The sequence below is a fragment of the Lineus longissimus genome, chromosome 10, assembly GCF_910592395.1.
Source record: "Lineus longissimus chromosome 10, tnLinLong1.2, whole genome shotgun sequence".
Classification (NCBI taxonomy): domain Eukaryota; kingdom Metazoa; phylum Nemertea; class Pilidiophora; order Heteronemertea; family Lineidae; genus Lineus; species Lineus longissimus.
The window spans coordinates 500,214-514,452 of NC_088317.1; the positions used below are offsets into that span (position 1 = coordinate 500,214).

General features: G+C 42.3%; 1 protein-coding gene across 1 annotated transcript in view; it reads left to right on the forward strand.

Annotated features, from left to right (window-relative positions):
• LOC135495015 (protein unc-80 homolog) overlaps positions 1-14,239 on the forward strand; it is a 94,433-nt gene that overhangs the window by 69,768 nt on the left and 10,426 nt on the right. Inside the window, exons 40-63 of the mRNA XM_064783402.1 lie at positions 31-127; positions 350-549; positions 749-901; positions 1,222-1,406; positions 1,950-2,079; positions 2,275-2,364; positions 2,477-2,542; positions 3,111-3,146; positions 4,086-4,193; positions 4,470-4,580; positions 4,949-5,115; positions 5,571-5,684; positions 6,054-6,267; positions 6,450-6,529; positions 6,624-6,747; positions 6,926-7,021; positions 7,255-7,437; positions 7,641-7,764; positions 8,073-8,276; positions 8,395-8,588; positions 8,816-8,987; positions 9,675-9,854; positions 10,274-10,528; positions 12,446-12,661. Coding sequence (XP_064639472.1) covers positions 31-127; positions 350-549; positions 749-901; positions 1,222-1,406; positions 1,950-2,079; positions 2,275-2,364; positions 2,477-2,542; positions 3,111-3,146; positions 4,086-4,193; positions 4,470-4,580; positions 4,949-5,115; positions 5,571-5,684; positions 6,054-6,267; positions 6,450-6,529; positions 6,624-6,747; positions 6,926-7,021; positions 7,255-7,437; positions 7,641-7,764; positions 8,073-8,276; positions 8,395-8,588; positions 8,816-8,987; positions 9,675-9,854; positions 10,274-10,528; positions 12,446-12,661 — 3,499 coding nt within the window. The remainder of the gene's footprint in view (positions 1-30; positions 128-349; positions 550-748; positions 902-1,221; positions 1,407-1,949; positions 2,080-2,274; positions 2,365-2,476; positions 2,543-3,110; positions 3,147-4,085; positions 4,194-4,469; positions 4,581-4,948; positions 5,116-5,570; positions 5,685-6,053; positions 6,268-6,449; positions 6,530-6,623; positions 6,748-6,925; positions 7,022-7,254; positions 7,438-7,640; positions 7,765-8,072; positions 8,277-8,394; positions 8,589-8,815; positions 8,988-9,674; positions 9,855-10,273; positions 10,529-12,445; positions 12,662-14,239) is intronic.

A 14,239-nucleotide genomic window follows, 5' to 3' on the forward strand; every position in this document is an offset into this window, starting at 1 on the left:
CCATTGTTGATATTTGCTGCATTTTTTCAGGACACACAGTTTTCGATGATCCTTGAAGATAGCATTGATTTCTTCAACATCCCAGACAATGAGAAAAACACGTGTTTCCTTGTCGATACAAAGTCCAGTAAGTACCGATATCGTTTCATGTTGAAATGAACCCAAGTGTGCATGTTCTAAGGCAAGCATCTTCTGGCGGAACGAACAAGACAAGAACGTAGAGTTGCCCTTTCTGTTTTCGTGGACGCTGTATAAGTACAGTGGGAAAGGAAGTTTGGGGCAGTTAAGGTAACTAGTGTTGCCTTTCTATGAGACAAGGTTGACATAAAGGTTTTGCTTTCTTTTCCAGACCAAATGCACAACCTCAACTCCTACGTGCGAGACCTCTACTTCTTCCGCCGAAATTTCTACCCTCAATTGTCATTGGTCAATATGGATCCACAAGATGCTTTCAACACACTGCAGAAACAAGCATTCACAATGAAGTTTGTAGAAATCGGCAAGGTCATGTTTGCCACAGAAGTCTTGCAGAGCACAGCCCCACACCAGGTAAACCAGTATTTCCATTAACAAGACGTGATCAGATGAGATTGTCACAAATGGTGGGCACTTTGCTGGCGCCCTGCGTCTCGGTTGAGGTGGATGAATTCCTTGTCCTCTCTCTCAAATAATCTGGCGTTCCGGAAAACAGATTGTGGCTATTAGTCGAGTAGCAGCTTCTTTCAAACTATCCTTTCATTGGTTTCAGATGCAGACCCACGTCAATTTCCTCCACGAAGAGTTGACCAAGTTACCTTCATTTCCAAGGAAGGCACTAGAGGCGGAGTTCAACCTGTATAAGGGCGAGATGGGCAAGGAATTGTACGGCCTCGACATGCTACACAAGTTTGCCTGGGCAAGAGTACGTTGTCTGCTACCATGTTAGATTTCCCTATTCAAGAACGTGACTGACCTTTTCTGCACAATCTTTTCAGTTGATTACCTCTGAACGTGTGTTTTGCGAACGGCATCATCAGTATCCTTCTCAGCCTCTTAAGCCTTCTGCAAACAGTTCGGCCGCAGTACAAATCAATAAGCAATGTTTAACCACTATTGCGCTGAACGGAAGTGACATCGATTTGATTCATTAAACTCGTCTGATTTGTCTGCCAAACAATGTCCTAGTAATGGAAGAAGTTGCTGATACAATGTAGATGAAACTTCAAACCTTTTATTTTCTAGATGGTGAACTCGCTGTTCCATTCCATGACCTCAACTTTCAACTGGATGGGGGACATCCCTCTCTTCCTGAACGTCATTAATGGAACCTTTCTGCTCCATTGCGATGACATCGCCATGCTCAGATTCTGCCTGTCCTCATACATCAGTACATCGAGACATTTCAAACACGTTTTTGCCACCAATGGGTAAGTCATAACAGTAAAAATGGTTTAGGGCCGTGGCCGACTGTTCAAATCAAGTTAGTCACTATACATTGATGCTTACTATATTTTGGTGTTAGTAGTATCTCGGTCGGTTTAAGAAGATATATCACAAAGTTAGGTCGGTTGTTAGGTAGATAGGTAGATATAACACAACGTTAGGTCGGTTGTTAGGTAGATAGGTAGATATAACACAACGTTAGGTAGGTTGTTAGGTAGATAGGTAGATATAACACAAAGTTAGGTTGGTTGTTAGGTAGATAGGTAGATATAACACAACGTTAGGTCGGTTGTCAGGTAGATAGGTAGATATAACACAAAGTTAGAGTAAACATCAAGTTAGTGACTAGTAACTTCAACAGCTCATAATCATTGCTTGCTTTAAAAAAAGGATGGGAAGCATTGGGTCAGATTTCCTCCATCTATTTGTGACTCTTATAGAGAATGGGTAAGAATGGGTCGTGGCAAACTTGTAATCAAATCTCTGCAGAGAGTGTTCATCATCCGTATCATTTTATCTCTTTCCAGCTTTATGTATGTTATTCCCACCGTCGTGCGAGTGTACGCAAACCACCAGAACAACCCAGTCCTTTGCCAGGCCATAGAGTTTACTTGTAAACAGTTCTACATTCTCCATAGGAAGCCATTTATTCTACAGGTTAGTATTGTCAGAACAACCCAGTCCTTTGCCAGGCCATAGAGTTTACTTGTAAGCAGTTCTACATTCTCCATAGAAAGCCATTTATTCTACAGGTTAGTATTGTCAGAACAACCCAGTCCTTTGCCAGGCCATAGAGTTTACTTGTAAACAGTTCTACATTCTCCATAGGAAGCCATTTATTCTACAGGTTAGTATTGGCAGAACAACCCAGTCCTTTGCCAGGCCATAGAGTTTACTCGTAAACAGTTCTACATTCTCCATAGGAAGCCATTTATTCTACAGGTTAGTATTGGCGCTGTTGACAACACATGTTATCAGCATCCACAAAGGTGCCAAAGTTTCAGTTACCTGCAGGTTTGAAGTCAGTTTTGCAGTAAGAGTTCTCTTCTTTCAGATGTTTGGTAGCCTTGCTTCGATCTTGGACAGCGACGAGAACAGCGACCTCATTGACTGTAACAAGGTAAGTAGAGATAGAAGTAAAGTGTCCTTAAGGAGAAGTGTGTGTGTCTTTGGTAGCCTTACTGGCGGCCACACCATCTGCTCGCTGATGCCAATGGTGTGGTCCGTTAAAGTGGCATGTTCATCAACATGACTTCACTCACAGTAGTTCATTCTGTCACAGACTTAGAAACACCTGTGGTTGAGTGTTCTGTGATAGCCTACAATTCATCCAGGTTCCAACGCTCTCTGTCGCCAAGCCCATTGCACGCAAATCAGTTCCCTGTTGCTACGTTTATATGTTGTAGGGTCAGGTAGTTTTGTTGTGTGTGAGCGAATTCAGGGTCTGCATGATCGGAATATGATATCAATACTTATCTAAAATTGTGGAAATGGTGTTGTCACTTAAGAATGGTAGAAGTGGCTGGTGAAATGGTTCATCATGTGCATGTTTCTTTTCTTCCACAATGTTTATAAGGGCAGGCTATTTAAGGTCTAATTCTCTTCTCGGGGTCCATGCAATGCTATGTAATGCTTTTTAATGTAATTGTTGTGGTGGGTCTGTCACTATCTTCACCTTGTTCTTGCAGAGCTATGAGTACGATGTAGCTGTTGATGTGAACAAGGTCAGTCGTACTCACCGACAATCATCGACAACATATCGATGTGTATTCTTAATTCATTTTGTTTGATTATCATACATTGTGAGACCACCCATGTTTAAGATAATGATGTCACCTTTGACATAAAGATACATTCGTGAACATGTGGTAGGTTATTTTAGATATGGGTGGTTCGTGGTTAGTGCTTTTAATGTCCTTGTTTTGTCTTTGTTTGCAGCAGACGATTGTTGTTGGACGTCTACTTCATTTTGAAGGCGATTCTACCGTGGTCTTGTCCCACTCTTAATCATCCGATTGTCGTGAGGCCTTGATATACGAATTTACGACATCTTCCCTCCTTACAAATCTTATTGGTGTTGAATTCTTTTCTGACCAGCGACAGTTGATGTCAACTTAGTTTTGATATATGTTATGCAATAGAGTAGTAGGAATTTAAGTCAGTTTCGTGAAGTTCTAGAATACGAGTATGTGAGTCTGGTTTTGCCTTCTAGAATAGAAATTAGACTGTATGAACGTCAATTGGTGGTAACTGAAGTCAAGGGTTTAGTTGTGTGAGGTCTTCATGTACCATGTTCTGGTAGAATCAAAGCCAAAGATGGTTGCTGCTGGTACTCCCGTGCACCGTTTTGTTTCCGTATGTTTAAGAGGGTCGTCCATGACAACCCTTGGATTTATAAACAACTTTTTCAACAGTAGAACCAAAGGTTTTTATTCATTGATTGTCTCACAGGGAATCCCTTCTCCTGTGTCTGTATGATAACTTTCGATTGTAGGTTTATTGCCAGCATAAACAAATATCGACCACTAAATTATAAAAGAAGTTTGTACCGATAATATTTGGTGAACCTTGGCAGCACATTATCTTTTCAGGAGAAAGAGATTTAGAAGATGACTTGAAGGCTGTGCCTTGTTTAAATCTTCCGTTTACATTATCTTCTCCAGGTTCCTCCTAAATGCCTGTTCAACCTGCTGATGTCACTGGAATCACAATCACGGGATAATCTACTGATCCTGGACATGGTTCATGGGGACATGCCGCTTAAAGCTCTGGTAAGGTCCAGGGATCAACCTTATGAATACTCCAGTTGGTAGTTCGTAGACAGTTATGAACAGAAATTGTACGAAGTCCTTGCATAAGTTGTGTTAACGTTATTAGCTAAAATTGTTGGGTCGAATTCGGAAAATTCGATACGGTGCCTTTCTTGATTTTCACTGGCGATTATCAGTGGGGTGAAGCATAGTTTTCCGCGGCAGCAACCACAGTGGGAAAACAGACTAAGTGGCCAAATAGATTAGCCTCTTTATAAGTCTTTACCATTTTTCCAGGACTTCTGCTACGAGATGGATCCCGACACATTCTCCATGATCGACGCCATCAACGTGTGTGTGGCTGTGGTCGCTTATGCCTCTGACTCCTACAGGGGTATGCAGATGCTGGTAAGTATGAAAGACAAAGTGTGGATCTGATGCAGCTCTTTATGTGAATTGTGGTCTCATACCTCTTCTTATTGTCTCGATAACGGACCTTAACACGATTCGGCCATCTATCTTCAACTTTCGTGGAGGGTGGGCTCTGTGTCTGCACATTGGATTTCTCCAAGGTGATCGGTGCAGCTGAACTTACCTCTCCCCTTTTTGATTCAGTTGCAAACCACTGTCAGCTCTCTTCTGTGTCTTTGTTTCTCTTCTCAAAAGAGTTTCAAATGTGCTTTGATAACGATGTAAACTGATCGCCAATGACCATGCAAAAACAGCTGAGTTCTAGCGCTAGGTAGGTTGATGTTCGCTTTCCATTTCAATTTCAGACAATTTTAGAAGCCATCGTTCCGTTCTACCTCAGAAAGATGAAAACTGAGACAAATAAACTGCAAACCCCAATTGCTGCTCGTCAAGAAATCAATACCATATCGAACATGGCAGTCTCCATGAGGGCTTTAATCAACAGTTGTGAGGCCCTGACTAGGTTGGTCAAGTATGTAGCGCTTTTACAAACACTCATCATGACGTCGCTTCGCCCTCGGTCTGCTATGGTATGATGTGTGCCAGTGTTGTCTCGAGTAAAATGGCTTAATAACCATGCTAACTGTCTTGAGGTTTGTGTATTATCAAAAAAATGAAGGTACATGTGACTGTGTCGTGTGGCTATTGACTGGTGTGAAGAAAGCTGAGCTATGTGTGTTGACTGTTTTCTCGGTCTGTTGCTGTGGTATTTAATTGACTCATCGTTAGGAGCAGCAGTAAACCTATTGTTGTCTGAGATCACAATGATTTTAGTATCGGTTCATCAAGTAAACATTTTTAGAGATCAAATACAATGTTAGATGTCCATACCGTGCTCAAGAAGAATACATTGCTATGTTGTTCCAGATCTGATATTATTTCCTTGCTTGATGATGGTACTACAACTGTTTAGTATGATACTTTCAGAAACATCAGTGGCCCACAGCGCCACATAGAAAACGTCAATGCGAATGTGAATAAACCCTGTGCAAACCACAGTTCTGCTGTCTACTATGATGATAGGGAGGACTCGGTCTTCAAGTAAGTTCTCTCTGACTGTCACACACACGATATCAATCCAACTCTCGATCATAGTTTCTTAAGTTTAGTTCTTTTTCCGTGATGGTAAACATTTGTATAGTCTAGCACTCCTGGTGAATCGTAATAGTGTCTCCTCTGGCATATCTGGCCTTCTCATTCTTCAGGAAGCCTCTCTCTCTCTCCTGAAACAAAGAATTCCTCAAGGGCTTGGTAAGAGTTCTCTCAAGACTGGCCACGAGATATTCGGGTGTAGTCACCTCAATGGTAGTTGCCCGACAAACTGTTCTTGTTCTTAGCTGATACGTACAATCAGCTCTCAGTGACCAAAAAAATCACGATAGACTTTGTAAGATATCGTCTCTTTGTCAGGTACATGGAAGAGGGTCGACATAACCAGTATAATTACGCTGCCCACGATGAAGACGATGAGATTCGTAGTGAATATCGCAAACCTCGGGATTCTTTGCTCAACATCACCGCCGAGTTCTTTGCTACTTGTCTTCCAAGGCTGAAGGAACTACGAAAGATGCTCGCTGACCCATCGTTCAAGTTTCCTGAACTGCTGGACTATAAGGCACACATTGTAAGTAACAATTAAAGGTTGTGGTGTGGGCGCTCAGTTCTAACGAAGGGGAAGACTTGTTGTCATCCTTCGAACGCCTGATGAGTTCAGAGAGGGGACCATGTGTGGAGAAGAAGGTAAAATGGCTGGGTTGCCAGTCATACGCTGGTAACGCATCTGATGATATCTTTCTTTTTTTCCAGCGCCTTGCTGATATTGCTCACACACTGTTGAAGATCGCGCCATATGATCCTCTCGTCATGGGTAGCAGAGGGTTACAGAGGTAAGATGCACGTCCTCGGCTAATACCCTCCTATTGTCCTGGCTCGATGATTCTGATGATTACCCTGCATGCTTTATCTGATCTTTTGTTGCAGGTACATCACGGAAATATTGCCAATCACAGATTGGTCCATAGAGGCAGTACGGCCAGCCCTTAACCTCATTCTCCGCCGACTTGACAGACTTTTCAATAAGATCTACAAGAAAACCTCACTCAGGGTAAGTGAATGTACCAAAAACTACGATCCCTAGAAATCTAATGTTGAATTCTAATAGTCTATTCGTACTTTTCAGAGTTGAATGAAATTCCATTTGAATATCTAATCACTTTTAAGCAATTGGCATATTGCTGGATTATTGTTTTCAATACTAAACTGAAACATTTCTTTAATCGCAGAGACATCTCAACTGGGACTGTGCCGCCAATCTGCTGAAGGGCGTCTATCTGACCCTCACCAAGTACCAGTACATTGCTCATTTGCCCCACCTCAAGGTAGGAAACTTGGACTTAACAATCTTGCACTAAAATCAGTGGTTATCTCCTACTCAATTTGATATAAGAACACCGACCTTGGGCATAACATTGAAAAGGAGGTTACGATGTCTTGGTGACTTCATCCTCGAAGTCACTCAGATAGCACTGATTTTTACGGACTGAGTGTCCCTGCCTACCATTATGACAAAAACCAGAAACTCCTTTATTTACTTGGTGCTTTATCATTGCAGACTGTGATCAACATGTGTTTGAACATCATCCTGTCTGACGTTGGTTCCTCTAGCATCTACGACAGTCTCCACAATGTTCACTATGGCAACCGGAATGAGCAGGTCAACAATCACCTTGCAGCGCCACCTAGATTCTGTTCAGCTGTTGTCAAGCTCATGGCCACTCAGATGCAGTGTCTTGGAGTAAGTTCCTAGAGAAGACAAACAAGTGATAAGCCAGGTGCTCTTATGTCCTCGTGACACCTGTTTGCCTCAAGCCTTGTTCCTCCGCTTGAAAACAAGAACATGAACATTTTCGGCTATTACGTACTGTAAGTTTTTCACTTAGTGCTATGCAATATCTTTTCACACCAAGATGCTGTAACTATCTTTATCCTCTTGTCTAGGAGCAGTTTTCTGTGGAGCACATCTGTGGCGGCATGTCTGTCTTCCCAAGTCCTGAGAAGACCCAGAACATGCTGGTCAATCTGATCCTGCCACTGTGTATCAGGGTGGGATGTGGCAGAAGAGGTGAGCTGCCATGTTTTGGTTGATATTTGAAACCATACGCATTTAAGGAACTTTGCTGTAGAATCACGTATACATTTGCATTTTGAAATTTGAAGCCCTAATCACGCTTGCACAGAGTTGCCAATCGAGAGGGCTTCAGGTACGAATCTGGGCTTGCACAGAGTTAATACTCGAGAGGGCTGCAGGTACGAATCTGGGCTTGCACAGAGTTACTACTCGAGAGGGCTTCAGGTACGAATCGATGTGCTCTAAGCTTTATCTATGCTCTTGTATCTACCTCATCAATATTGTTATTGTTGAAATTTCAGATGCCCCCAAAGTGCGTCCTGCCGACATCTCCTTCATCCTGACCGTGGTCCTCAATGCCATACTACCTCCAACACACATGCCTCAGAATCCCAAAAACCAGCTTCTATCGGTTGGGGAGATTGGGCGACTTGGCAGCTCATCCGGATCAGACAGGTCATCGAACAAGGTGGTACGAGATGCTGTCATGCAGACTGCTTTCTTAGGTAAGCAACACTCACTTTCATTATAACTATATAGAACTTACTAGCGGTGTGAAAAGTTACTTACAGTAAGATTGACCGCAATTATCGCCAAGCCATAGTAATTCTTCCCTTCCTGTAGGTCTCAAGATCATCATGGTTTGTTTCCAAAACAAACTTTCCTCAGAGTGGCATCGTATCGCCAAATGTGTTCAGGAAATGGCATCAGTCACTGGGCGACATGCCGGCGGGGTCCACATGTGGCAGTTTATTGACTTTGTGGTGACCATCAGACCACCGTTGTTCGTCATACTCTATCCGTTCATACAGTACAAAGTAAGTAACATCAGTTATCTTGACTTCTGCAAGTTTGACCTTCATGAAAGCCATTCTGCGCTGGTCATTGAAATGACCAACCCCATTGTATCCGAATTGCTACCTTGAAGAGGCCATCATTCCCCATCACTGAATTTGGAATCGCTGCCCAAATTCAGTAATGCTCCATTACTGATTTTTCGCCGGGATCTCTGAAACATCAAATCAATTTCATTCATATCCTGCAGCTGATGAAGTTGACTTGTGAGTCGGAACACGAATACTACCTCCAGCAGTTGATTGGTCAGCGCCTGAAGGGCCACCTGCTCCCAGCTCCAAAGAGCAGCGGAAGTACGCTGATCGAGCTGGCAAATGAACTCCGGGTGATCAAAGATGACATGACAGTTAGAGGCCCGGGAGGTAGGGCGAATCTTCTTTATTAGCTTGACTGTTTGAACTGTACATATTATTCAAGAACTGTCATTTCTGAATGGTGTTAACTTGACGGACTGTGCGGTACATTAAGTATCTGTTTTGTCATATCCTGCAAAACTGTGCCTTATAACACAGATGGTACCATAGAATCAAGTACCAGAACAACAACCCTCCGACGATATGTCATGTCAATGTCAATATAGCTTTTGACGATTCATTACTTTTGGGGCGATTCCTCTGTCCCACTCTGCCACTCGTGCTTTAAAAGTTGATACCATTCAGAGACAATCCATTTTTGCTTTGCATTTTTGAGTTTGAGCGTGAAGGTATCAGTAGGAGTATGATTTTTGGAAGGTTGTAAATAGTAACTAGACAAATAGAAGGAAAGGTGGAATATGGTGATCATCCTTGTATCTATTAGCCTATACGCTTGCATTATATAGCTTTAAAATCTTGACAACATATACCTAGTAGCTTCTTTGAGTTAGTTGGGAAGCAAATGGCATGAGGTAGAATCTTGTTAGAACAGTTTCGAATGATAGTCCTGAAATGTTTCTCATCCTCACGCCACTGATTCCTATTCATCACGTGTGATTCTTTGAAGCATTTGATACACACAGAGCACCGCAGCATGAACTTGAGTGGCTTCCTATCTATCATGTTTGCTTCCAGACGACATCCGCCCACGAACCAACACAAACGAGACAACAACTCGCATTGACATCCCTAAAGAGAACGCGTCACAGAACGCTCGCCCGCGCCATTTGCCGCGCCCGAGTATCGCGGACCTCATGGACCCATCATTTGGCGTCCGTGTGCTGCCGTTACCGACAGAAAAACGGAGTAGTAAAGGCATGGATTCCTTACTTTCCTCTTTCCCATCTCTCACCTCTATTTGTACTTACTACAGTTTTAACGACTTTGAAAAAGGTTAGTTCTTGTTCATGTCGCAGCGTCGGTCGGTGGATTCGTGGGTGTTTTGATCGTGCAGTAAGTTTTCCAGTGGAGTTATGTAAGTGAAATGATCAATAAATGCCCATTTGCAACCCGTGGTTTGATATATGAATGGTGATTTGCTTTGCAGGTGATTATTACGTTCCCGTAACTCATCAATAGAGTTATTATGTTGCGACGTTCCGAGATACAGTAACGTTGTGATACGAATCATGATGGGGTCACCCGAAAACTGTTTGTATGTAAATGCACATGACTGCTGATGGCGGTCTACCCAAAACGATAACTTAACTCTGAACATCGTCATCTCTCCTCAGGAGCTGGGCTTTCCCCCATCACCCCCGTGCCGTATGTCCCCCCGTCACAGACTGCGCCCCCACCCCCTGACGCCGTGGAGGAAGAGAAGATAGAAGCTACAGAGGTCACTGGTGTGGAGGCGGCGCCAGATGAAGATGAACCTCACTTGTTGCTAAGACGACACTCGAGCAGACGCATCACTGCCGACGAAGGAAATCGAATCCTGGAGAAGTACACCTCCAAGCCAGAGGCTCAAACGGAGGCAGAGTTCTTGGGTAAGTTTATAAGGGCGACACAAATGTTCATTTCATTTTTTTGGGAGCAAAGTAGGCATTTTGTTTCATTCAAAGACTGTGCCAGGGCGGTTATAGGTCAGTGTGTTATTTCCTTCACCATATCTATGGTTTTGCTCCTTTGTTAACGCATTAACATGAGAGATAACTACTAAGACTGGAATACTAAACGTTGGTCATGTTTGGGGCAAGATGCATGATTCTTCACCATCATTCGCCGCACTGTCCTCAAGAAGAGCTTTGGAACTTGTTCAGGTATTGGCCAATCATACGCCTGGTAAGCCGCATGGCCTATGCATTCTGAGCCGAACAAGATTGAAAGGTGTCTCCTGATTGGTCAATAAGGGAACATCATCGGCAGTCTAACGCTTCTGCTTGAGGAAAATGGTGAACGCCTTGTGCACTCTCTGTTCTTTTCTTCATATTGGCCTATTCATGGTATGGCACTGACTAGCAGTACAAACCTCTCACTATTTTTCCCAGGAACTGTAGTGGTGATAGGGTTAAGTTTTAGTTAGCAGATAGCAAGCTTAACTCTGCTTTCTCCCTGTGCAGACAATAAGATTGTCGGTGAGTGATGACAGACTAGGTACTCAGGTACTTTACAGTGCTCTCCATGTTAAATGCTTGCCCTGGGAACTGCACGAAATAGTACGACGAAAAAACTGATTGCCTGTGCCATCAGCATGTTGGAACAGCTGATCAAGTCTGATACTAGTAGCTTGTATCCTGTTGACATGAGTCCCATTATAGCTAAGGAGGGAAGATTGTCCCCGAGATATGTACAGTCAGGACTAAGTTGTACATACATGTATCTCAGAGACTTACCCAATCATCTCACCACCTTAGCCACAATGGTAGGAAAACAGGTTTCCAAGCTTCCAACTGCTGCAGCCAAATGTCTTCCATACGCAGCTAATCAGCAGCCTCAGGAAGACTCTTGGTCTCAGGCATTCTTGGTGATCTTATGTAACTAATCGATGGATGGATGTCAGTACTAGCTCCTGGTAGACTAAACTAGGCTGACATGAACTGTGAATCATGTGGCAATTTTGCTGTGTGACCATTTGGAAGATTCCTAATATCTTACACTCCTGCTGAGTGAGCTACCATGGAGAGTACTTGTTTGCTGTGATGTGATGAAGGTCTGTGATCACAATTCTAGGGGGTCATGCCGACATGAGACAAGTCTCCAATGAGATTGATTGCAAAGATGCAGCATTTGAAGTAAGGAGGGAGGGGTCTATTTTGGTTAAGAAGAGAGGGTGAATATTCTCATTTCTCTAATATCATTCGTATTAGTATTGGTCTAGTCTTTTGTTTTTGGTGAAGTTATTCCATAATGTGGCCTCGTCCTGGTCGGAGAAAGTAATTCCTTGATAAGAGTATTTAAAGGAAATCGTGACTCCCTCTCATATCGACATGTGAACCCCCTAGAATTCACCTGGTTAATGCACGTGTACTAACACCGTAATAACAATAGTTTGGTGCAGATACACGCACTGCTTTCAGGTCAGATGCCGGGGTCATTCCTATCTCGTGTCTCATGTGCATTCAAAAGATCATCAAGTCCGAGACCAGTAGGCCCTATCGTCTTCCCAAATACGTCCCGCGTCTCATTCACTGGATTAGCACCTTATCACTACTGAGTAAGAAGAAGGGAATGTGTATGGAAAAACCGCTATAACCTTATTTACGATTCAAGTGTGCTTCAAAGAAGGGTAGCTAGAGGCTACATACTGCAGGCTCGGCTGTGATAGATCATTTCAGAGCGACACATGCGACTCTTCAAGCATTTGGTTCTCCATCATATGTTTTGAATGCACCTATGACGGCATGTTGATGATGGATGACCCCTGGTCAGATTTTCACTATTTGATCATCTCACTTCACTTTTAGCCTCCCTACACTGTCCCACATCCCGCACGCTCCAGCGTCAAGCCAGTATATATTATAGTAGACGCGGTTATATAAGTAAACAGCACAATGTCTTTGAGTCAACGGATGAATATTCGTTAAATCCAATCCCTGATCTCGATGACGATAATCCAATCCGCCATATTGACGATGATGATTATCACGTGACAAGCCTCGACTTCGATGGTGACGCGGAAGGTAAAATGACCACCAGGCGGCGTACCCATACCCACGGCATACATTCCTATTCATGGCATTTTAACAAATAGATGCTCTTTTGTTCGTTCTGTACGATTTTGTGATATGCAGTTTAAACTTCTCCTAAATTTTCGATTTTGTCAACTTCGTGCGAACCATCCCAAAATTGTTCAATTTTGTCAAAACTTTGTGAATTTTTTATTTCCATCCCACCAAGTTCGTTACTAACCAACCTGCCTTATCTATCAATAAATGCTCATTTTCACTTGGATTGTGTGCACTTGTGTCCCCAAAACGATCCTTAAATCCTACGTAAATTCTCATGTGATAACTCCACCCAACTATCAACTTTTACTTCAAAGTCCTCCACGTTCTTTCACTAAAACCTTCATTAGAGTATGGTTTCGATTTGTTATTGTTCACTGGACACGTTGGAGCTTTGTTGCTAACTTAATTGTCTAAAATGACACATGTGTCTTCTCCTAAATACCAAACTCCATTGAAATATCTGTGAAATATTTGTCATTATTTGTATACGTAATGAACTTATAAATATTCAAAAGTGAAAAATGGCACATGTGTCAGTCCAATCTACATTATGTTTGCTAAAAGAGTAAATTCAAAGTCTCGTCATTACCTTTGAAAATAGATTACAACGCCTGGCCATTTCCAACCTTAAATTCTCTTTTATAACATTTTCATGTACTTCTTTATAATTAATAGTATTTTCCTTCTTTTCCTTTAAACTTTTAAATTTCCGTCATTTCAATCTCTATGATGTTTTAAAATAGCCTGAAATTGCATGTGCTTGTGAAACAGTGGAGTATTGTATAAATTTGCTAATATTTTGTTTGTACGATTCCACACCTCCTTTCTCAAAATGCATGCTGTAAAATGTAAAAGGTGTCCGGGGCCATGCACATGTCTAAGTCAACAATACATGTACGTCAAGCCAAACATAATGGAGGTTCAGTTTAAGGTGACACTCATCGATACAACTTGTCAAAACCAAACTCGACATTTTACTGTTCGTCCCCATAAATAAACTGGAGAAATGTCGTGTTACTCATAGTATTTGCGAGTATTATATCTCTGGTGTTGACATGATGTAACAATTATAGCTCTCAAAAAGTTCTAAAAGCAACCAAAGATAAACTAGTTTGTGTGATCTTTTTAGCAATGCATGTGTCTAAAATGACCCTTTCAATGAATGTGCACATGAATTCAAAGGGTTTAAGTTGTACGTAGGAGGTGTGGTATCTAATATCACTATATCATATAGAGTGGAATCAATGTTATATTCCTTGAAAGAAAGGCCAGTTGATCTATTAAGCCGTTACTTACAGCGCCCGATCAGAGACAAAATCATTTATTTTGACGCGATATTGATCGTGCATAAGTAATTTTGGTTGTCGTATTCGCAGTTAATCTGGCAAATTGAAGGGGTGACAGGTGATTACATCATACGCTGTTACCCCTGCTGCCTGCCTCAACAACTGCAAAAGTAATCACCACGATTAGTTATGCATGAACGGAATCGCGTACGAATGAAATAATTTTGGCTTTGATTGGAGACCG